At 40.1% G+C, this 25,273-nt stretch overlaps 2 protein-coding genes across 4 annotated transcripts in view; both read left to right on the top strand.

The window, feature by feature from the left end:
• Positions 1 to 23,404, top strand: part of LOC145484395 (uncharacterized) — a 71,882-nt gene extending 48,478 nt beyond the window's left edge. For all 3 annotated transcript variants that reach the window (XM_081463013.1, XM_081463012.1, XM_081463011.1), the window contains 14 exons: positions 13,828 to 13,947; positions 14,217 to 14,339; positions 14,765 to 14,884; positions 15,454 to 15,576; positions 16,182 to 16,310; positions 16,642 to 16,761; positions 17,314 to 17,406; positions 17,596 to 17,841; positions 18,344 to 18,497; positions 18,928 to 19,328; positions 19,533 to 19,670; positions 19,835 to 20,163; positions 20,729 to 20,877; positions 21,425 to 23,404. In XM_081463013.1, coding sequence (XP_081319139.1) covers positions 13,828 to 13,947; positions 14,217 to 14,339; positions 14,765 to 14,884; positions 15,454 to 15,576; positions 16,182 to 16,310; positions 16,642 to 16,761; positions 17,314 to 17,406; positions 17,596 to 17,841; positions 18,344 to 18,497; positions 18,928 to 19,328; positions 19,533 to 19,670; positions 19,835 to 20,163; positions 20,729 to 20,866 — 2,234 coding nt within the window. In that variant the 3' untranslated portion in view covers positions 20,867 to 20,877; positions 21,425 to 23,404. The remainder of the gene's footprint in view (positions 1 to 13,827; positions 13,948 to 14,216; positions 14,340 to 14,764; positions 14,885 to 15,453; positions 15,577 to 16,181; positions 16,311 to 16,641; positions 16,762 to 17,313; positions 17,407 to 17,595; positions 17,842 to 18,343; positions 18,498 to 18,927; positions 19,329 to 19,532; positions 19,671 to 19,834; positions 20,164 to 20,728; positions 20,878 to 21,424) is intronic.
• Positions 7,726 to 10,064, top strand: LOC145484460 (uncharacterized). Its single transcript, XM_081463082.1, has 2 exons — positions 7,726 to 8,150; positions 8,420 to 10,064. The coding sequence occupies exons 1-2, from the start codon at positions 7,957 to 7,959 to the stop codon at positions 8,835 to 8,837; spliced, it is 612 nt and encodes a 203-aa protein (XP_081319208.1). The 5' UTR covers positions 7,726 to 7,956; the 3' UTR covers positions 8,838 to 10,064.
• Positions 23,405 to 25,273: the final 1,869 nt, after the last annotated feature.

Here is a 25,273-nt window from a genome sequence, read left to right as displayed (position 1 = left end):
CTGAATTTTCCTTAAGGCGCTATTTTAAATTATAACTAGTATCTGAATAATTTTATTAGTAGTATTTTTTCTACATAAAATACGGCGGAAAGATGGCACCAATTTGTACTCAGGGACACGGCGTCCCCTCCCCTATTTTGCTAGTTAGGGGAAAAAGGGAACAAGCCAAGAGGAAATTGATGAAATGTAACTTAGTCTGTCAAAACTGCTTAATCTATCAGCTGACGTATTCTCCAGGCGATTGGTCGAGATGACCACATTTTCTCGCTCTAGGATACCTTCCTTCTCTCGTTTTTCCTTCGACCATCCTTACTTGATATGAATATCTGGAAGCACGCTTCAACATGGAGTACAACAGTTTTCGTTTGCGTGGCCAGATTTCTTGCGCTGCGACATTTCGTTCTAATTCCATAGAAATCATTTTATTTTGCAATTCCGTCGTGAATGTGGTTCAGGTTTGCCTGGTAAATCAGTTAACAAATTTCCTTCCCTTACAGGATTACCGTGTTAATATTATTTCCTTTTAAGTTTCCTGCCTTCTCGTGTTGTGATATTCTCAACATTCCCACGAGTGGAAGGCAAAAAAGTGAGGTCAATGAGCGGGGAGGGGTGTGACGAGCACTATTGAGGGGTAACCCTCCCCTAATCCGGACCTCGATATACCGAATGGCTTGCTTCATGTATTTATATTGCTGATAACTTGTGCTGTTAGCCATGTAGGACAGTTTTAAAATATGATTCATTTACGCATGCGCTACGCGCTCCTTTTGATTCATTTCGGTCAATTGAAAACACACGTTCTTAAACGAATTATTGTCTTAATCTTAAAGTTTGCTTTGATTTCGTATAATTGTTTTTGTAATGCGATATATTTCGGGGAAACCCCCTTATTAATATGCAGTGTGTCGTCATGTTGGTCGCAGGCCGTGAAATCGGTGTTATTCTTCTGCGAATTGAAAGCTTGCGTCCTTAATTGATATCGGGAGTAAAAAATTTCGCTCAGTTCAGGTTTTTCTGGACAGTTGGGTTTATTTGCTACGCTTTCCCTCAGTTTTACAGCGGTTGGCTAGTGATGGAGCCGACATAGACTCTTGAATCGGGACATAGATTAGCATCAACAGGCCACGTTAACACTCCCAAAATAAATATTGATTCTTCGAAAACCTCTTGATTATTTTCGTAGACAAAGAAGTTCAGCTGTCTCGCTGCAATGCATTATGTGGGTGCTGTTCAATGCGCCAGTTAATCATCTTAGCTTTTAGCCCGCTACTTTGTGCCAAAAGGAAAGGTATACATGTATAATATGTAGAACACATGAACGATGTAACAAAATACGAGAGTTCAATGTTTTTCACTCCGTGCTACCTAGTCTGAGTTCAAAAGATGAGGTCAATGAGCGGGGAGGGGGGAGTATCAACTGATATGAGGTAGTGGATAACCCTCCCCAAGTCCGGACCTCGAAAATGTAGGGGGCCTGCTACAGTTAGATATATTGATCACAGTCAACCATGCTTTCCATGTGGGATTGAGTTTTTTCCGTTGATGCTTTACGCATGCGCTCTAAGTTGGTGCCTTCCGTCAGTAAATGTTGTAAACCTTAGCTGTAGTTTCTTCATGTTCTAACTTAAATCGTTGTCATCAAAAGAAGCTGAATCAGCTTGGTACATCATGGTTTTACCAGTTTGGCGACTTTTATAATCTAAGTCGCAGAGAGCCTTGTGAAACGCTTCGTTTGTTTTTCTCTCTCGGGCAAGTACACTGTTTTACCTCCCACTTCTCGGCTGGCCGTTCTTCTTCGGCGATAACTGCGCAACTCGATTCGCTACATTTTTAGAGGAACAAAAACAAAGTATTACAGTTTTGTTTTAAAGGTTAGCGTCTAAGCAGAAATAGTTGAGATTTGTCTAAGCAGACTAAGACCTACAACCTCCTTTCCTTAGAAATAATAGTAACCGTGCGTTGTAAGACTGAATTCAGTTTGCATGACTCTGAGTAACGGATTTCAGTCAGTGTGCGATATTCCTTTATACGAATTTTAGACCGTATTCAATGTTTATTATTCTGTGTCAACATCAAAACATGTTTCTTTTCTCCTTCCCCTAGACGTACGAAGGGGAGTGGGAAGGGAAAGGCTTTCTATATAAAATACGGGGGAAAGATGGCACCAATTTGTACTCCGGGACACGGTGCCCCCTCCCCTATTTTGCGAGTTTGGGGAAAAAGGAATAATTAAGCAAATATAAAATTGAAGAAATGTAACTTAGTCTGTCAAAACTATGTAATCTATCAGCTGATGTATTCTCTAGGCCATTCGTTGAGGTGTCCGCATTTTCTCACCCTAACATGACTTCCTTGTCTCGTTTTTCCTCCGTCCATCTTAACTTGATATGAATGTCTGGAATCACACTGCGACATTGAGTGCAACAGTTTTCGTTGGCGTGGCCAGATTTCTCGTGTTGCGACATTTCGTTCTAATTCCATAGAAATTATTTTTGTTTTGCTACTTGTATTCCGTCGTGAATGTGGTTCAGGTTTGCCTGGTGAATCACAACAGATTTCCTCCCCTTACAGGATTACCGTGTTAATCAAAACTATAACAATATTCTCGAACGTAATTGGCTATCAGCAGCCCGATTTGAGCATTAATTGGACAGTGTACGCGTCATGCTTGTAATTGGACAGTGCGCGTCATTTTGCGCGCGCTGTTGCGGTGCACTTTGTTGAGTAAACTGCTGTGTTTTTCAGTATTCATAACGACATTTAATCGTTTAGCGCTCGATCGATGGTTTGTACGTTTCTCGAATTTTGTCATAGTTTTGATTAATTGGTAACAGGGCTTCGCGTCGTCCAGTTCAGTCTGTAATCATACTCGCGATTAACAAATCGGACTCCCGCTTCGCCGTCGTCCGATTTTGTTAATCACTTGTATGATTACAGACCGAATTACACTCCACTCAGTCCTATTACCATTATTAATATTATTTCCTTTCGCAGTAAGTTTCCTGCCTTCTCGTGTTGTGATATTCTCAACATTTCCATGAGTGGAAGGCAAAAAAAAAGTGAGGTCAATGAGCGGGGAGGGGTGTGACGAGCACTATTGAGGGGTAACCCTCCCCTAATCCGGACCTCGATATACCAAATGGCTTGCTTCATGTATTTATATTGATCATAACCTTGTACTGTTAGTCATGTGGGACAGTTTTACATATGATTCACTTGCGCATGCGCTTCACGCTCCTTTTGATTCATTTCGATCAACTGAGAACACACGCTCATAAACGAATTATTGTCTTAATCTTAAAATTTGCTTTGATTTCAAAGTTTTCCATGTACCTTGTTAAATGGGAATTTATTGCATTTACCCTTGTTGTCGATATAAAATTGAAACAATAGTCTTCTTTTGGCGTTCTATATACATGACGACATCATTCTGTAATTGAAGCTTGCGCCTTGACAAAGACTTCGGCAGATTCTACTGTTTCTTTGAAGGTTAAAATCTGCATCGTTATAGACATGATTCAAGATTTTTATTTGCTAGTCATGGAAGACAAAAACAGCGCATTATTCAGCGCATGGAACTTTCCTAAACCTGTTCCTTATTTAAAACAAATGCGACGTATAATTGTTTTTGTAACGCGATATATTTCGGGGAAACCCCCTTATTAATATTCACTGTGTCGTCATGTTTGTCGCAGGCCGTGAAATCGGTGTTATTCTTGTGCTAATGAAAAGCGTGCCTCCTTCACTTGATATTGGAAACGGAAAATTTCTCAAACTCAGGCTTTGCTGGACAGTTGAGTTTTTTTGCTATCCTTTCTCGAGTCCCTCAATTTCAACAGCGGCTAGCTGGTAATGGAGCCGACATAAACCCTTGACTTGTGACAGATTAGCATCAAGAGACTACACAAAAAGTCACACTTGACTCTCCCAAATAAATCTTTAGTATTCGAAAAGCGCCTGGGGTAGTTTTGCGGACAAAGAGGTACTTTTCCAGTTGCAATATGAGTGCTGTTCAATACGCCAGGTACTGATGAAAATTATTATCATTATCTTAGCATTTTAGCTCGCTGCTTTGTACCAAATTAAAGGGAAAAGGTATATGTAGAGGACATGAACGATATAGCACAATACGAATGTTCAATGTTTTTCTTTCTGTGCTACCTAGTTTGAGTTCAAAATATTGAGCTCAATATTGTACATTTTGTACATTTTTAGAAATATTGTACACTTTTAGAAATTTTTAGAAATTTTTAGAAATATTGTACACCTTTAGAAAGCAAAAGATGAGGTCAATGAGCGGGGAGGGGGAAAGATCAACTGATTTAAAGTAGTGGATAACCCTCCCCAAGTCCGGACCTCAAACATGTCGAGGCCTGCTTCAGTTATATACATTGCTCAGAGTCAACCATGCTATCTATGTGGGACTGATTTTCTTCTGTTGATGCTCTACGCATGCGCTCTAAGTTGGTACCTTTCGTCGGTGAATGTTGTTACCCTTAGCTGTAGTTTCTTCAATTTTCAACCTAAATCGTTGTCATCAAAAGAAGCTGAACCAGCTTGGTACGTCATGGTTTTACCAGTTTAGCGGCTTTTATAATCTAAGTAGCTCTAAGTCGCAGAGAGCCTTGTGAAACGCTTCGTTTGTTTTTCTCTCTCGGGCAATTATACTGTTTTGCCTCCCTCTTCTCGGCTGGCCATTCTTCTTAGACGATAACTGACAAGTTTTGTATTGAAAGTAAGCATCTAAGCGAAAATAGTTGAGATTTGTCTAAGCGAATTAAAATCTACAACCTCCTTTTCTTGAGTAGAAATAATGATCGATTACGTGTATCTTTATTCATCATCTGTCGCTACTGAACAATAGCCGTACGCTGTATGACTGAATTCAATTTACATATCCCTCAGTAACCCTGTTAAGACGGTGTGCGATATTCCTTTTTACGAATTGTAGACCGTATTCAATGTTAATTATTCCATGTCAACCTCAAAACATTTTTTTCTTTCTTCCCCGAGGCAATATTTAATATTTTTGTCGCAACACACCTGCTTGCTGAAAAGAGCTTAATAAGGCCGGGGAAACCCCTAATTTGATATGCACAGATTGAGTCGTGGAAGTGTTCCTGACACAGCCTTCGTATTGTGAAGTCGCTGATGTACCTGTGTCGTCTTAGTGGAATATGAATACATATCGACATGAGGCAGAATTAGAACTAAGAGCTGACCCCGCTGATGGTTATTGTTTGGTCGTGCGTAATATAACACCAGTTATCCAACACCGGAAATGAACTACAAACAACGAGCAAGCAATGAGTGACAGGATGATTTATGACTGTGGCGTGAAGCCAAACTAGGCACATAATTTATTCATAAAATTCAAATCGCTTGTTTACTTCGACTCTGAGACTCGTCCTTCAGCAAAAGATCTACGATATCTTGATCTCTATAGCTCTTGCCTGCATGAAGTTATTTTAAGACATGAGTTAGTCTGGGGAGAGCTATCTTTGCAGCTGTTTCTAGTGTTTATGGTCTAGGAGTTGCCGATAAAGCTTGCTCGCAGGCTGTCGTATTCACGAATTAAGAAGATTTCGCAGGTTTTGTTAGGTTTTGTTAGCACTTCTTATCAAGAGTAACCCCAATATGTTCAACGGAAAATTCGTATACTTTTTTGCTATTGTTATTTATGTTAATTTATCCGTTATTTTCTAAACCCGCCTGAAAGCTGTAAACCGTAGAAAAGCGTTGTAATTTTGCGCGGCCAAACGGGGTGGGCATCGGTCTAGCGGTCACACTGAGACGTCAAATTGATAGTGTGACGGTTTATAAATAATATAGCTATACATAATATCGCGTACCTTACTGTCAGCTACTTGTATTCTTGAAAAAAGTGGATGGAGCTCATGAAAAAAAAAGCCAACCAATATGTTTCAATTAAGTGTTGTAACAACACTCGGTACTTACAAAAGGCATGGCGCTTTACACGATACCGTCAGTTTCTCGAACACGATCGGACAAAAGCAATAAATCGAAGGAACCTTTGAGAGGATGAATCTATTTAAGTTTACCTCGTCTGCTATATGTGCCAGGGTAATGTGGCGTTGTCAATGAAGTGATATGGTCCATGCTTTACTTTTCCCCTTGCCTAGTTTGATATTATACGGCTGAATCATTAATGCTTTCATGATCTTAGCAGCTTCGTCGCTCCAGACTAGTCTTTTGTCATATTCATGAGTACATGTAACCGAGGTTCCATCTTGCTGAGGCAACGTTCCCATCAAAAACATTTCTGAAGAACAGTGAATACCCTAAATCACAATATACTGAACTATACTTAGTGAAATCAGTGAAATCAGTTTCACCAAGAGTACTACACAGAGTTGCTTTGAATTGCGGTCTGTTAATCCGGTCATCTGTACAAGGGCATGTTTCCTTCCCGTGTTGGTGTTTGTGTTTGTGTTGATGTTACTTGACACTTACTCCGTCGTTTTCGTCGTGTCCTTAGAAACATTTTCATTATTTTTCTCGTGTTTGAAGCCAGCAAAAGTGAGGTCAATGAGCGGGGAGGGGTGTGACGAGTCACATTGAGGGGTAACCGTCCCCTAATCCGGACCTCAATTCCTGCTATAAATTGCTTTGCCTATTTATTATGATCAAAGCAAGCGCTGGTAGCCATGTGGGTAAACTAAGAACCACTTTGCTACACGCATGCGCCTTTTGAATTGAATTCAAGAAAGAAAAACCTGTAATATATGGTGCATAAATTTTTCATCTTTGGGTTGTAAGTCTTGTAAGACTTTGTGAAAACCAGTGTAGTCGATGAATATTTGAATCAGTCAATTTTTTCAGGGTCGCGATGTCTTCCTTAATGACTCTGTGACTTCCGCCTCAAGCCAAAGGCGTAGCACAAGTCGTTATATTGCGAAACCAGACAGTAGGTTATTTTTTTCCGTGTGCGTCGCTCTTGACAGAATTTTTCATGATTTCAACGTCTGTGATACCACAGGGTAAACTGTCACAAAATATAAGATGAAGTACTCTGAAATATCAAAGAATACTACTCTACATGTGCTATGAAAACGAAACGGGGGATTTCCCCGATTAAGATATCTGAGATATTTGAGTTTCCTTTCTGTTTCAGTGTTTGCATCAAGTTATCTTGCCTTTTTATCTCATATTTTATACAAGAAAAACAACCATTCTTGCATTCTCTGCTTCCCTAAGATAGTGTTACTTTACGACCACTTAACGCTGACGAAGTAGGTTTTATGAGGGGAACTTACAATAATATTCTTAAGGCTCGTTACGCACTCCTCCCTAAGGGAAGATTGTGTGACGAGCTCAAAGAACGTTTGCGTAGGAGGCTAATCTGAAGTGGGTCGCTAGCACCAACGTGCATGTAATGTGAACATGTTTTCCTCGCACGAAGTAATGAAAGTTGTGATAAAAGTTAGGGATGAATTTCTTTCAACTTAATGACATGGAAAAGGTACAGAGGTGTTGAAGTGACGTTGAGTTTCTCTGGGTTAGAGTGCAGTGCAAATGCAAACATTTCTAAGTTAAAACGGATCCCTGTGAAAACATTTTCTGAGGGAAAGGGCTGCGGGTTGTTTCTTTTTTTATAAACCAAGAAAAAATCTTGAAATCGGTCAGCAAAAGATGTTTTGTTTAGTCAGAAAAGAATTAATGTTAGGTACAGTGAAAGTTCAAAGGGATAAAGGGATACTCTACACTATATTTCGACTTTTGCTCAAAATGTAGCATATGCACTATAAAAACTTATGAGAGACAGAAAAAGCGGGAGAAATAAATTCTAACGACTGAAAACTGCGCTAGAAAAGCGAAATTTCGCTCAATTCGAGGACCGGAAGTGAAACGGACGACTTTTCAGGCACGTGATCAATGACGTAAAAGGAGAACTCGATTAGCGCCATTGCTTGTTTCACAAAGGTTATAGTTAGCATGGAATCGGGGGATTCGTGTAGTTCTTCTTCTGTTTCTTCTCAAGAACATTCTACAGAAGACACAACCTGGGAAGACTGTCAAGGAACGCAGCCGTATGTCTTTGAGCGTTACGACAGTGAGGCTAGCTCAGACACGGACTCCCCAAATGAGTCCGATGAAGAAGAATTCGAACGACTGCAAAACACAGACTGGTAAGAGATCAATCTACTTCTTGTGGCGAGTTCTCTTTACAACCCGTAATTTTGTAACTTGATTTTTTAAGCGAATAAATGAGCTCAAGATGACAACAAAGTTATCTTGTCGTGGTCTTTGTGATGGAATTGTTTTACTTGTATTTTCGTGCGCAGATATCCACAATATCGATGTGTGAAATAATTCTCGGCTGGAATGTGTTTTTGCGTTCATATGCATAGGTCATAAGCTCTGGGTCATGAGCTAAAACCTCGATTGGAAATTTTAGGTGGAAGTGTGGAAGTTGCCAGAGACTAAATCGAGTTGTAGAGTACATTTGTTGTGCCGAAATTGACTGCGTCGTAGCCAAAAACAATGAAGCTGTTGAGGCAGAAGGACTGGCCGAACCTCCCATTTGCATCACACAGCATCCAGGGTTCCACGCCGTTTGTTTGAATCGCTGGGTTCTACAGACGGCATGGTACCAGTACAAGCAACAATACCAAGATTCTTACGAAGGGCCATCTCACAAACGAAATAGACACATAGCCTACAGGCAGTTGGCGAGGTGGTGCTGGGGTCTTTTGGGAAAGGAAGTGCGAGTGGTTCTGCCATTATGTGCTGTGTGTTGCATACGAGCAGACTTCCCGCCTCCAGGGCTCGAAGAAGACTTCGTATTTGAAGGATTTCACTTTCCAGACCCGTAATTGTTTTAATACTGTGTAGTATTTCAATTGAGCTTCTAGTTGACCTTACTAGTCTGTTGGGGTTTTCCTTGAGATTATAACTGACGAAATAATCGCATCTAGGGTGATTGGGTAAGATACTTTGAAGAACATATTTATATTGTGAAGGTGGTAAACATTCTAAGATCCTCATTTAATGTTTTATTTTCCATTTCACTTTGTGTCACTGAGTCAGTCTTCCAAGACTGATCAAAGATCCTTGCATTTATAAGATCAGTGGAGTATTACTAACAACAACGGGGACTGCGGAGGGGGAGGGGCTGGCAGGGCTATAGCCCTACCACTTTTATTGCTGGGATTTATTTTCTAGGGCTTCAGATGCTGTGGATAAAATTCGGATTTTATTACTTGAAAGTAATATTGGCCAGTAGTATTGGCCAGATTTTTAAGCCCTACCACTTAAAAATGGTCTCTGCTGTTCCTGAACAACAACAACAGCAATACTCTTTATTTTCTTTCATTTTAGTATATAATTCTAATGAAATTAATTTTGACTTCAGTCTGACTGTGGTTAGATTTCACTAATTGTATGGCTGTTTAACAATATATTGCAATGTGAACAGTGAATTGATCAAAGTCATCATCATTCACCATCTTTATTCACTTATCACTATTCCTGATACTTTGACAGTGCTGATCCCAGCAGTAGGCAGGACACCTGTCACATATGAACTCACTTTAATGACCTTGCTGTCCATGAGTTCTCATAGCTCAGTGGATAGAGCATCCACACAGTCTTCGGGAGGTCATGGGCTTGATTCCTGGCAGGGAATCAGAATTTTTCTTTGTCCCATGCTCGTGTGTTGTTGATCAATTCACCTTTCACATTTCAAAACCTGAGCTTAAAATTCACCATCTTTATTTACTTATCAATATATCGCAATATAGCTTTTAAGGATGAGGACGATCCTGGTGAAGAAAGTCACTTCCTGAATCTTGATTTTAATGCATCGACTGCGGCCTGTTTGTCAGGGCGGCCATAATCCGATGATAGTGATCGGGGAGCATCAGCTCTCTCCAAAACAGAACTTTCAGTGCCTTGGAGAATTCGTACAACACTCTCTTTCAGGTTGGCAACATACCCTACGTGAAAAATGAAAGTAAGTGGGGTCTAACCATGCACATGTAATGTAAATATGTAAATGAAAAAATTGTAAATCTCAGTTTGCTAAATTCTTTAATTCTTTACTCACAATATAAACATTTCACTAAAATCTTCTATAACTGTATGCTCTCCTTTCTTGTACTTTGGGAAAGCAATGTTGAATCGTTCTCTGCCATCTTGCAGTGTTGCCTGCTCCCTGTCACTGTTTTCGTTGAAATGCATGATTGCAATCTGCAACCTAAAAAGATAGATATTTTTGCTTTTGTTTTACCTTCCATTCAATATGACATAAATTCAGAGAGGTTTTTTTGGCAACCTGAAAAATGTCACATTTCTAACCAAGGTTAGTGTGCATTATGATGTTATGATATGTTCAAGTCTTCATACCTGCTTGTCATTCCATGGTACGAAAAGGCCACCATTTTTGCAGTGAAGTGGTTGTAGACAGAATGGAAGGCCTCCAGAGAAGATGTACCATGTCCTGAAATTTGCTTTATATCTTTCAAGAGGGACCCCTTTGTCAGCAGCTCTGTGAGATTTTCATAGGGTGGTGTACCTGCAAAAAATAAATGTATAGTGATAAGCATCTAATCCCTCCTTACAACTATCAAAGATCATGATACATACCAAATAACTGTGTTCATGTAAAAGCATACTCCTGAATATGCATGTATATATGGGGGCTATTAATGAGACAGGCTTGTTGATATTGAGACTTGACGAATTTTAAGGTTTTTTTAACTATGTACCTGGCTTGAGCCATTTTTTCTTTCTTTCTCTCCCATGTAACCTTCCATGAGCACACTTAGGAAACAATGGATTTTCATGTCCAGAATGCCTGTTCATGAGGTGATTTGTTATGGACAGCCATTTTGCCTCCTTGAGGTCAGGGTCATCATCATCTGTTGACGAGGCACACCAGAACATGTGGTTGAGAATGCTCTTCTTCCATTTTTGAACCACAGCACAATCCTTTTTTTTAGCAAGGGCATCAATCTTCTTTCCAGTTCCTAAATAAAATTACAGTTACTAGTGGCTAAAAATTGTGCCAGTTGATTTTAATCCAAATTATATTTCTTTCAAATATTCACCTTTTCCCACATGCCAACCATCCAACCTGTGCTTAACTCCAGGCCATAACTCCCTCATATATTTTCTTATTTGCACATGCCTGTCTGTTATTAAGGTGTTAATGGACAATCCTTCACCAGTTAAGAATGTGAGTGATCTTGCAAGCCCCTCTTTTTCCATAGCACCTGAGTTTTTCACTTCGTTGCTCTAAAGATAAGTATTAATTAAAATGCAGTATTACTTAGCACAAAAATACTTCTATGAGCCCATTTTAAATTTAATCCAGTACAAACCTGTATCAACTGAGAATCTAGGATTTTATTTTGCTCAGCATCCATAAGGGAGTAGGTTCCATACTTAGCTGAATGACCAGGGCTGTCACAGCGGCCATCACCTCCCACTATTAATTCCCGCCCTTCAGCTTTGATGTTGTTCAGCAGACTGGACTGTCGCTGTTGGTATGTCCTCTGCACAGCAGTATGTAGATACTTCTTTTGGTGATTCATAAACGTTGAGTAACATATCGTTGGCACATTCATATGTTTCAATATCTTCAGCACCTTTGCTGGGCTTCCACCACCAAAGAGGATAGAAGAGGACAGCATGATGTTCCCAACAGGAATGTCTCCAACTGAGGGCTGCGAATCCCAGCTTGTAGTGAACGTGCAGGAATAACATTTCTGCGACACTGTTATTTTCGTACCAATTCTTGATTCGACCATCCGTTCACATTCCGACCGGCAAACTGGGCAGAACCGTAAGAGGTTAAGAAGTGAAGACTCTGCCACTAGGAACAGGTTTTGTTGGTGGGGAGGTGCATTTTGGGGAGACTCCCTGTAAATTAATAGAGTGAATTATTAGTGGGCTTGTTCTCTTGAAATATTCATAGTTTTTTGCTACAGTAGATCACAGTGCAATGACTGCATAATGTATAGGGTTTGTGATAGATAGTTCGCTTACTCGCATAAACAATCATCCAAATCGTCAAAACCAGTATCATCATCATCATCTGCATCAATGTCTTTGGGGTCAGGGACGTATGAAGGGTCATCATCTTGCTCCATTTCTTCTTCATTGTCTGACAACTCCTCGTCACTCTGGACTGGGGTCGAAGTCGTGAAAAATTCTTTGAGAAGGGTGCATTGAGTTTCTTGACTTTTTTGGGCAATGAACGTTTGACAACCTGCAAAGATATTTCAGCACAGAATTGTTTTTCGCCTGACTGGATGACCCGTGTTTATGATATACAAGGAAAATTATCATGGTAGTTTCGTATTTCTATCACGCATCAGTAGAGAAACCAAACTTGCCTTTAGCGGTGCGGCTGCTTCGAAATTGTACAGAAACGTTTTTCCCTGTATACCGGGTTTGGGTAGCAACCTCTACAACTGCAGGCAATGTTTCCTCTGCATTTATTGTTAACTCCTCATTATTTTCACCGGAAGTTGACTGCAATTCCTCCCTCTCATGTTCCGCGAGGATCTTAAAATAGCAGAACACAAGTAAGTATTATTCTAATTTTCTGAACGAGTTTCCCTAGCTTTCAATTTAAGCTAATCTATTAAGGCAAGTTTTAATTTCGTCCTGAACATACCCTAGCAGCCTCTCGTTTCCTGTAAGCTCCTCGTGGCGGCTTCTGCGCGTGTTTTGATGGTCCGGTGAGAGCGTCTTGAGAGATGTTTTTGTCATGTCGTTTTAGCTTCTTCGTCTGTGGAGGACCATTCTTAAAAATCGTAGGAACAGTATTGGGTTTCAAAATATTTTTCATCTTTAAGCCCAGAGATTTCGCTATCACCGTCTGTTCTTCAAAGGAATCCTCAGTGAAGTGAGCGCTACAAAGTCGGCTAGTCGTCGGGTTGAAAACATCAGAACGGGTGTTCTTCGCGGTATTCGTCCATAGTTTAGCGTAGTGGGCATCTTCAGGCCATTTGTGAAGGCTTACTCCATCTTTGCGAATGTTAGAACATCCACCAGCTATACAGCGATGTGGCATTATAATATGTTGCGCTTAAGCCGAAGGAGTGTTACGCACGGGGCTGTGGTCGCGTCGCACTGTTTGGGCCGGTATTAAATTCACACAGAATGAGCACACAACTCAACTGCTGTATATTAAACTCTATTACACTTTATTGCTTGAATTGACTTCTTGATATGCGAAAGCGAACTTATACACGTGATTATTGGTACAAAGAATCTTTGAAGTGTCCTCAGTCGATAACGACATAGGTGCAATTTTAGAGATAGTCGCACCTACTTACAAATGGCTGTAAGGATGTTGAACTAGTCATTTACGAGAAGAATCTTACGCTAAAATTATTCAAAGAGAGAAACAAGGTTTTCTATGGTATTTTAAGCGTAAGGCTTGGACTATGTTTTCGCACAACACGCGACACGACGAGCTTTTTCGTAGCACAGCCGATCTTCCCCAGTGTAAATATTATCGAAGAGGTTTTGCGAGTTCTCCTTTCTACATCACTTCCGGTTTTTGACCTGTGATCCAAAGCTCGAACCGCAAGTCAAGAACATTCCCCATTTACACAAAAAATACGAAGATTGACCACTTATAGCTGTTCAATACTTCTTATTTGGGTTATAAGCTATCTTTTTTTAAAATGTTGTTCTGAGGTGTAGAGTATCCCTTTAAGCTATTTGTCAGTGCGTTTCTGAGACACACCGAGAGATTTCGTGTGAACGGAATTGGTTCATATTGGATTCCTTGCCTTTACCTTCCAGCTAATGAAAATTGCTGTATGATTGTTTTTCTTTCTCCATTAGCCGATGGTACATGCGCAGGAGTGAGATGTCATCCGGATGCCACATGTGATCAAGACCAGCCACTTGGTCCAGTGTGCATTTGCAAGGCTGGTTACCAAGGAAATGGACGGAAGTGTTCTGGTAAGGTTCTATGACCGATCAACTTCACTAATCCCTCCTCGTTCTTCGATACTGTTCTCTCATTGCCTCCCTCCACCTACATATAGGGATACACATGGGCACCGGCGATGCACTACATCCCATCGATGGGCAGTAACAATAGTCTTTGCCATTTCATAGGGTTCATATTAGAGTTAATAAACGAAGACAATGTTAAGCCTTGGGAGTGGACCTTGGAAGGTTTCACGTTGAGCCACTCCTCAACTCAATGACGAACGTATCTTTTGCAGACATCGATGAATGCACCAGAGATGATCATGAGTGCCACCAAGATGCCGGGTGTATCAACACTGTGGGATCCTACAACTGTTCCTGCAAACTGGGGTTTGAAGGCGACGGGAATAACTGCAAGCGTGAGTAATCAGTTTATAAGAAGACAAGGAAACACTCAACTCCTCGATCTTGATGATTTCCTTACACCAGCTAGAAGAATAATATGATTGATTCATTCATCGGGTGATTAATCCATTGATTTGACTGAGACTGTCTGACTGTCTGACTGTCTGACTGTCTGACTGTCTGACTCTGACTGACTGACTTTCTGACTGACTGACTGACTGACTGACCGACTGGCCGACCGACCGACCGATGGACCGACCGACCGACCGACCGACAGACAGACAGACAGACAGACAGACAGAAAGACCGACCAACCGACCGACCTACTGCCAGACTGACTGACTGAATGACTGACTGACTCACTGTACTTGGTGTAGTTCTTTGCTTTATCAATCCATCGATCGACCTTTTGATTTAATAAGATTTAATTTTTCTTTAGCTGACGGGACTTGCGCAGGCGTCGTGTGCGCTGTTGACGCTGACTGTGTGACGTCATCTAGCGGTGGTAAAGTTTGCGAATGTAAAACAGGTTACTCAGGAGATGGTCGTACTTGTAGAGGTACGTACATGTCAACGTCTAATCACTCTAAACGCTATGATTAACCGGAGATTTTCACAGCAGGTCTACAACTTGACTCTGCTGTTTGTCAGTTTTCTTTGACTTAGCAGAACATGAGCAATCTGTGAAAAGACTGCCAGCATTTCAGTTTAAGGGTTATCTCAGCCAAGTTCTAGTCTTGAAAGTTTTGATAGATTAACTAGGGACGCTTTACATTCAACCAAAAATACCGAAAATTTCAAACGGGGACAAATGGTTCTAAAATTTACTGGGAACGTTTTCAGGGGTCTGGAGATTACTGACTTTCCGAAAAGCGAATTTTCAACCGAATATTCTGGAAATTTAGGGAGGAAAGCCAATGAAACAGAAATTTCCGAAAATTTTGGTCAACTTCGTAAGGCTGTCCTTTTTCCAGAAGTTCCGAAATATGCTGTTCCATTCGTCACTAGAAATTTCCGGAAATTCAAACGAGAATTTTTCATCAAATGGAAAACGCCCCAGCTTCCTCTTTGCCATTAGACAACGCAGAATAATCCGTTACTACAAAAACCATTTTCCTCTCTCCTTAGATATCGATGAGTGCTCTCTGCTTACCCACAAATGCCACAGGAAGTCAAGATGCATCAATCGCCCTGGGTCGTACTTATGTCGCTGTAAACCTGGATATTTTGGCAATGGTTTCAACTGCTCGAGTAAGCTTACAACTTGTTTTAATGTTAGGCCTTTAGTCAGAATTGGGCGTGTTTAATACACAAAATGACGAAATGGCCTACTCGTAAGAGTCAAAGTGGGACTCGGGTGTTTGTAGGGGCTAACCCTTACAGTTCCTTAGATCTAAGCATTGTCGAATCAGTTATATTTGGGCTGATCTTAGTGCTATTCTGTCATTTCGCCATTATCGTGTTTTTAACACTTCCTTCAGAATTTTCTCAGTACTCTTAAAAAAAGATAGTTTGTTGTATTCAGTAAATTTCTTTATACGCGAGAGCTATACGAAGCTAGTCGCGATACAGCTTCAGGTCAGTCTCTTAGTTTTGAATGATATTCCAGGTTTCATAGAACCTCTCTTTCATTTATGGACAGATTTCTCTTTAAAGTCCTGGTAGAGACGATACGAGTCCCGGAAAAAAACTAGGTTCTGTCTCTTATCCTGGCTTGTTTTAGCGAATGTAGAGGGAAGAAGAGCTCAAATCCTCTCCAACTGTCGTAGCAACTTGTTTCTAAGCATATTTTTGGGTATGTTATAGCACTCAACGTGTCATGCCAATTGTCACACCGTTAATTTTTTTTTTTCCAGGTGATGGTACGTGCGAGGGAGTTGCTTGTCACTACAATGCCGATTGCGTGGCACTCGACAACAGTGACGAACCAGAGAAGGAGTGCCGATGTAAACCAGGCTATACGGGGAGGGGAGTTATTTGTAGCGGTGAGTTGAATGGCATCTCATTCGGGAATTTAACGGGAAATGTTGCATAAAACTGCACGGATGCTTGATCAGGGCACAGTAAAAGCTATTTTTAGGATTTATGATGGGTCATCAGTTTCTCTGAAATACATGAACAGTTACGTTGTGAAAGGTGTTTTATGAGGTTATTCTGGGCTCAAAGAATGGAATCAATTGGCATTGCAAGTCTTGTGGTTGTCACGTGTGTAAACCTTGCTTACCACATGTCCCAATGGGGTGTTTCTTGGCGAACTTTTTACGTTTCAGGTATAATTTGCTAAGTCCTTATGGTGACGTAAATTTTCCTTCTTAGATATAAACGAATGTCTGGATAAATCAGTTTGCCCCGATAAAGCTGAATGTTTCAATATGGCTGGTTCATTCATGTGCCACTGTCTTCCGGGCTACAAAATGGTTGGAAAGACTTGCAGAAGTAAGTGTCGTCCTCATGTGAGGTAATCAACTTGTAGAACGCAACTAAATACCCAAAACAATGTTTGGAACGCGATCTACAATTGCAAATTTATTTACGAATTTTATACCAAGCCAACATTGATACTCTCTGTTTGTCTGTCTGTCTGTCTATCTGTCTGTCTATCTCTCTAAATGTATGTCTGGGCGATTGTTTATCTCTGTCGGACGGTCCGTCGGTCGGTTGGCCTGCCTTCCTGTCTATCTGCCCGCCTGCCTGCCCCTCTGTCTGCATGTTTGTCCGCCTGCCCCTGTGTCTGTCTGTTTGTCCGTTCACAGTGATTAGTTGTTTGATGCGGTGTCGAAGGGCAAGAAAAAACACTTTGTAGACTATCAACTTAATTGACGTATCGATCGTTAGTCCGCCGTTAGCTACCGACCAAGGAAGAACGCTCGAAAGGTCAGCTTCCCCTAATTTCGACAAATTGACGAATTATCTGCTTTTCTATCTGCTTGTTTGCTTAAAGTAGCATCATCATATTTGCACAATGGTACCTAATTTTCCCATTTGCAGAGGATTGTAATCTATGTTTGAACGGTGGCTCCTGTACTGATAATAACACCTGTCTGTGTCCCCCTGGATTTTCCGGCGCAAGATGCCAATGGCGTAAGTATGACACATTCATTTGTTACTGTTGCAAGAACACAACACTATGACCCCGACCAGGGCTCGAACCCGGAGTGCTCGATCCGAATTCAGGTGCACTCACCATAAGGCCATCGCGGTTACCACAAAGAGATGGTCCATGCAATGTCATTTATCTTGTTGTTTACTACGTTGAGTTATTTTTATTAGATGGAGATGCGTCTCTGATCTTCAGTAAAGGAAACAGCATACAGCGCATGTCTCTTCCTCCCCGACCCAACAACATAGGAGTAATTTACCAGAAAGCAGGCGCTGTACACGTTGGTGTTGACTATGATTGCGTGGACCAGACGGTGTACTGGACTGAGGTCACTAAGGGCGTTATCGTGCGTGCTAAGTATGATGGGAGCGACATGGAAGTCGTTATTAACAGCGGAGAAATTACAAGTCCAGAAGGTGAGAGAAAACAAGCTTATGGATTCTTTACTGGTTCTATTTACTCATTAATTATCATCAAGTTAAGGGGTTGAGACTGTGGTCGACTTAAGATATGTTCAACAGAGTCTGGCTACCACTGAATAACTATCTGGTCCGCACACCTCAAACATTGAGCTGAATGGAAATTACAAAGGTACTAGTGTGGTTTTCATATGAGTGTCGAAAAGTCATTGGTTTTGTTTCACTACACTCAATTGAAAACCGCTCTGACCTTTACTTGATCAATGAGGAGTGTATTTGCCAATGACGATGGCAAGCATATTGGCAAGCATATTGGCAAGCATAGTATAATGGGTGTATTAGACAATCAGACGAACAAAGAGAATGAACTGAGTCAAAGGAAGCCCTGCCGATCAGAAGTCTTTTGCTAGGATTTGCATCCATTTCGTCAAACCTAATTATTTACTTATCAGTTCTCTCATTGTCATTAAACAACCTTTGAATTTTCTAACTTTGACAGGAATTGCGGTGGATTGGTTGGGAAGGAACATTTACTGGACGGACTCGTGGCTTGACACCATTGAAGTAGCCATGCTGAATGGCAGCCACAGACGAACTCTTATCTCTTCTGACCTGGTGGATCCGAGGGCCATCATAGTTGATCCACCTAACGGGTAAGCTGGAGGGGACAACAAATAGCCCAGTGCACTGTGTTTGTATACAAACAAATATTGTACGAGGAGTAACGTTAGTTTTAATTTGGAATGACTTGTACGACGGGTTCGTTGTACGAGAACAGTAAGCTTCTGATTTGGCGGAGCACATAAGGCCAGCTGAAATATTACATACTTTCTTGAATACATCATTCGAAATTGGCCGAAAAATACAGAGAGATTTCCCCAATCTTCACTCTAGATGGTGAGATTTGAGCCCATGTATTTTAATGACAATGAGGTTTGCCCTGTTGAGTGTTCGCTAATTTTCATCAACTTCTTGTCAGTCTACAGGCTAACTCATTACATCGTTCTTGTGATATAAATCATAAATATCCTGCTTTGGATGAAAGTGTTTCTAAGCTGCATCACTATTCATTTCGACTTTTAGGAAAATGTACTGGGCCGATTGGAGCCGAAATCGTCCGAAGATCGAAGTGGCTAACATGGACGGAACCGATCGCCGAGTACTCGTTAAATATCCCCTGAGTCTTCCGAACGGCTTAACGCTCGTACACTCAACAAATGAACTTTGCTACTCTGATGCCGGCATGTGGGCGATCTCTTGCGTAAATCTAGGAGATCTGAGCATGCGTAAGGCTTACAATCCAACTACTTACCCGTTTGGCATAACCAGTTTTAACCGGACGTTGTTCTGGACAGACTGGACCTTGGGAAGAATCCAAAGGATGGGAATGAACTCAAAGATTCCTGACAAGCCCCTCAGGTCATTTGTAGGGAGCAGTGGAAAGATATTCGATATCAAAGCTGTGCAACCGTGTGGAAGAACAGGTGAGAAGGACTGAGCGATAAAAGTAACAAGGGCCTATTGATCGATTCGGTCGTTAGCCATTCTTTAGAGCGATTTTGTTTTGGCAGATACCATAATAGACATAAGACTCCAATTGTCACTTCCTTAAGCTATAATTTCAACAAAATTGTGATTTCTTTATAATCAACTCCTAATCTTCGCATTTTGTTTTCTTTCTTCTTTAGCTGCTGCAGTCAAGAACCCCTGCGCTGTTGAAAATGGCGGCTGCACGGGATTGTGCTTATTGAAACCGAAAGGTCATTCATGTTCATGTCCCAATGGGCTTCATCTTGTCAAGACAGGAAACGGAACGAGATGCCAGGGTATGGACAAGATTTGCCTTCATTCGTAATTGGAGATAGCCTTTCCTTGATTCAGGATCTCTTCTAGACTCTTCTACAAAATGCTGAGAATAGAAAAGTTAAGTTTCAAATAGCCTGCTTAAGTGAATTCCGTTTTTTCGACTTCTTTTTTTCATTCACTGTAGAAAAATGCAACGGTGCCTTGGGAATGGAAAGTGGTTTTATCACCGACCAGCAGCTATCAGCTCATTCTGCGTGGAACAACAACCGTGCGCGTTACGGCGCCGCACGCGCGCGTCTGTACTTGAGCGAATGGCCTCAGGGGTGGAGTGCGAAGAAAAATGATCCGTCACCATGGCTACAAATAGACCTACTGCTGGTGCGAGCCGTGACTGCAGTGGCAACTCAAGGGTATGGGAACAAGAATGAAAAGGAATGGGTTAAGACCTATGTGATAATGACGTCGCGTGATGGAGAAAGATGGAACACATACAAGGAAGGAGGACGAAAACGGGTAAGAGGAGGAAAGCTGTTAGAGAATGTTTAGTTGCTGACTCGTTAATATTTTGAGCGCTTCTTCTTGGAGCTAAAAGTTTCGGAACAAAAGACTTGCTTTAAAGGAACACAGTCAGCTTTGAGACCGCGGTGACCTGGACAGTAGCTTTCTCACTTTGAAAAGAGTTCACCTCATCTAGAAATCCGCTTCAATCTTCGCAGCGTTTTGCTTGATTTTCGATCGTTTACTAAAAAACCTGTTTTTGAGTGTGCTTTTGCTCATCCTGTGATATTATTTCTATCATATTTGGTTAAAAACAGTATGAGTCGCGTCTCTTTGATATTATCTATTATCTATGTCCATCTATTTAACAGGCTGCAGAAATGTGCGTACGAAGCATTTGAAATGCGGGATCTGCTTAATACATGGGACGTTTGTTGAAAGATTTAGGTGTTGTTACATCTTCTAGCAAAGAGGGAGGAAATACAAGAATCTTTGCCATAATGCAGGAACACTACCTCTTTCATCATCAATTGCCCTGATTTGAACTTCTCCATCTTAAAACTGTTTCTTGTTTCGACAGATTTTTATCGGGAATGTTGACACGAATTCAGTGGTACGAAATGAGCTAAAGATACCGCTGAGAACTCGCTGGCTCAGGATCGTCCCTCGCTCATGGAACAATCACATAGGACTGCGGGTGGAATTGTACGGCTGTTGAGTTCATAAGAGGTACGTCTTGACGTGTTGAGAACAAGTTATTAGACAGCTTAAGCAATGACGACGGCAACCCCGAGGACAAATTTCGCAATTGTCTAGATCTGTTTAGTGCGCCTATTGGTCTCAGAACTTGCTCCGAAAACTAACTATGTAACGCCAGCGTTCAATTCCAAATGAAAATACAAAACATTAGTCGCCGTCGTCCACATTTTCCAAAATACGCAGAACTTAGTCATTTCACGTTGTGCACAGCTACTGTTCTACTCATTAAACCTTTTGTTTTGTGGCGTTCTCGTTGCCATTGCTATCACGGTTTTCCTCCATAAAGCTCTTTGTAAAACCTGTAAGACTTGTTGCGTTTTATAAAATTATATCAATATGGTGCTCTTCTCGATATCCAAATCTCCATATGTCTTTTAATATCAGCTTTAGATATGCCTTATAATGACTATTTCATTTACTATTCCCATCTTTCTGCATTACAGTCTGTTGATATAGTAAAGGAAAATTATCTGTTGATCACTCGAATTTTAAGAGTGTACTCTTCGTCTTCATTTAGGAACGGCTTACATTCCCAGGCGGTACTGCGAAGGGCGCTTACTTGGACCTGTGGAGGTTGACGACGGTTTACGAATTTGAAGAATCGTGAATATTATACAGCATCTGCTAAGATAAGAACTTTGCAAACCCTATGGGATTTTGCTTTTAAGACTTTGCCGATATTAAATTTAGTAAATATGTTAATGAAATATTTTTTTTAACAGTAACTTTATGAAAATCGTGATATACATGTAAATCAGCACTGTTATATATATGTGGCACGATGACGAGATAATCTTAGTCACGATCGACTTTTAGCTACAGTTATTTGATTTGCTTGCTTTTTAAAGCTTTGCTGGTCTCTTTAAAATTTTGCAAAATTCTTCATTCTGTTAAATGAAGAATCTAAGCAAATGTCAAACCTCAGCGCTTGTCTAACAACAAAACATAAAGTTGGACATCTCTGTTGTCCATAGTAACTCAATTCGCCGAATAAATAATAGGCTACTTTCAATACAGCGATATTCGAAAGTAGCTCAGAGGATAACAATAAAAAAATGAATTCGTGAACTTCTTTTGTCTTGTATTTCGCCCACAGTATTGGATAAATAGAAATTGAGATTGTTGTACACCAAATACAGGTTAGAATTGAGACAGCATAGAAGTCGTAAGGCAGCTTTTATTTTAACTGAGGCAAGCTGTAGATCATCTCAAAATATACGAATTAGCGCAAAATTTAATATTTAGCTATGTTTATCTAATAAATAAAGTATTTTTTCGAAGGCCTGTTTACTACAACTTGCATATTATCGGTCAAAGTGATTATAGAATATATTTATTTTCTTAACGACAACAATGAATAATGGCATAATTCGGATTATTGTAATATGAACTGACCCGAGCTTAGCTACCTCTAGTCGTTCAGTGGATACTCTTTCTCATTAACTTTATGTGCCTAAGAAACTAAGGTGAACATTTCTATATTACTTAGGAAAGCAGCTCTGTAAGTAAACAGTGTTCTCTATAATAAAACTAGAAAAATAAAATTGAAACAAGAGACTGGAAATGGACATCTCATGAATTATATCAGCCCACCACAGTTTTGCCGGTATATACGTAGATTAATACTATCCAAAATTTCCTTGCATAATTTAAGATGATATCTTTTCTTCTTTCTTTTGTGTTTTTGTCAACAGATTCCTTGCAGGTTTCATTGCATTGTAACTTCAAGCTATTTAAAACCTTTATTTTTTTTTCTTTTCATAAACTAAGCAATAAACAAAGGTCTCATCGACTAATAATTTCAGCATCCATATTTGCTATGCTCTCCTTAGTGACTTTTTATCAAGCAGAAAACAGTACTTGGAAAGTAAGAACGTTAAGATATTAAGTCGAAGGCGTGTCTCTAAAGTTCCCATAATGATCTTTTTTAGAAATCTTAGCAACAATTATTTTGCTATCAGGTAATGCAGAGACATCGGGGCTATGTGCTTATTGTTATTCCTATGAAGGTATGGCACAGTACTTTCCGGGCGATATTGTTATAGGCAGCAGTTACAAGGCCCCTTTAAGTTTATCAAAAATTAAACAATGGTCCTGCTCAACAAAATTTGATTAAAATTCATACATTTAAAATGAAGGAGTATTGCTTATGCTTCCCCGGTGATCATTTATCAAGGTGGAATGGCTTTCCCCAAGACCTCTGTGTTACTTCTCACATTCATTTCCAGGTGTTCGATCTTGACAATTTCCTAACTGATCATGCATGCGTGAGACTTTCCCCTACGATGTCAATTTACTTGTTTATGGTAAAGGAAACGAGTTCCTAATTGAATTTAGGTTGATTAGCGCGAGAACTATTCAGCTGTTAAATATCAACCGTTAAGCCTCGGTACTTGAATGCAGACGTTCCAAAAGAGTAAAAAGTGAAGGCAGCAATTACATTGTAAGACGAAGTTTTCATACCGTTTGGGCGGTCAGTGAAAAAAATCCTCAAAACAATTGTAACTGACCTGAAAAGATATAAAAATACTTGATTCTTGGCAGCCTCGTCAGAGTAAAATAACAACATGAATAATTAAAATTAGTATATTCTCAGCTCCGACTATTGCATTTCTAGCTCTCTGATTGGCTCAAAAACTCCGACTATGAGCCATTAGTCGGAGTTTTACCTTATATGGAAAACAGTGCGCCAAGTTTAAAAATTTTCCGCTCTGTAAAATTGTTGAAATAAAAATCGGCGGCAAAAACCCGATTAAGAATATACTAAAACAATTATTCCATTCGACCTTGTTGGATATGAAGTGATCATAACCAACTCGCGCTACGCGCTCGTTGGTTATTTATCACTTCATATCCAACGCGGTTTCATGGAATAATTGTTAAATATTCTTTTCAAGATTTGTTTTAAGTCCCTCGGGTATGAAACAAAAACGGGGGTGCTGAAAATTCATTTTTTTTTTTTTTCCTTTTTAATTTTAGGTCAGATACAGTAGATTTTTTAAGAATTTCCTAATGAAGTCGTTCGTTATCCAAGAATGAACGAATCTATACAGTGCATTGCGAAGAACATGTATTTTGAGCTATGAACAGAGTATAAAGAACAAGTCTCGATTGCACTAACAAAAATAATATCAACCCCCAGCGTCGCGGCTTAAGCTGTGAAATTGTTTCAAAATATTTTGATTCTGACAAAAAATTGTCTTAGTCATTGATTAATCACATGCAGATTACATCATTCCTGATAAAAAAGGCAAATAAATAATTGATTAAACTTGAAACAACAAAAGTCACAACAAACTAACAAGGAGATACTATAGAAGGATATCCGCAGCATATATTTTTTTATCCAAGTAAAAGTGTTATTTTCTAATATAATCCACGCACTCTACAGCCCAAGCTTTGTCTTTACAAATCTTTTGTTTCATCGTTCAGTTATATCCTGTTAATTGACACTTGTGGGGAACAGTTGGAAGTGTGGCAGCGTAAAGGATAGATCAGTTATTTTACAAACACTTATGTGCATAGACTGCATGAAATTAACTTACAGAGGTATTCTCATAATTGTCGATCAGCAGCTTTACTTGGAAGATTTTCTTTTCTGCGTTTTATCAACTAACAACCGTTATGGCGAAATGATGCGGGAGAAATATGTGGGAATCAGATTTCAAGAGGAGAAAGCTAACTAAGTCCCTGCTTTTCCAAGTGTTCGCGGTAAGTTCAGCATTACATCGCAGAAAAACTAATCAAACCTAGATTGTTTGATCTGGCAGATGTGTCTTTTGAAAGAATTTCTGATAAGTAGAAATGCTATTGCATTGTCTACAACCAAGAAACGCCGAAATAGATGAATCATAAAGTAAAATTAAACTAACCAAACGTGATTAAGGTGGCTCGAAGCAGCTTGCAGCATGTTTCAATACTTCTTCTCAGAAAAATAGACACTACCACTCTTTTTCAATATACACTGCAGTCATGGCATCAAACAAATGGCTTATCATTGGTAAATACATTATAGTCATTTCATACCTTAACAACGATATAAGCCGATGAAAACACCTTGATGTTATCTTTAGGGGATTATAACTCAAAAACTTGTTCGAGTACCCCCTCCACCTTTTCAATTATTGAGTTATTCTCAGCAAGTTAAATTTCAAAGTTTCAAAGTTTCAGTTGTGGGTGCGGATTCAGAAACAGGTTAAACGGTGGCTCTAAACACTGTCTGCTGGAATTGTTTTCTTGGGAGGGGAGCTCCCATCCAAGGCAGGAACAATTTACGTAACCTCTACATGATTAAGAAGATGGAACGGAGAGTGACTCTAATGAAATGTCTAGCGCATCTCTGAAGGTTTGGTAAACTACCTCATCA

This window comes from Orbicella franksi, chromosome 4 (genome assembly GCF_964199315.1).
Source record: "Orbicella franksi chromosome 4, jaOrbFran1.1, whole genome shotgun sequence".
Lineage (NCBI taxonomy): Eukaryota > Metazoa > Cnidaria > Anthozoa > Scleractinia > Merulinidae > Orbicella > Orbicella franksi.
Note: the sequence above shows the minus strand (reverse complement) of the source record. Positions and strands in the feature narration are given on the sequence as shown.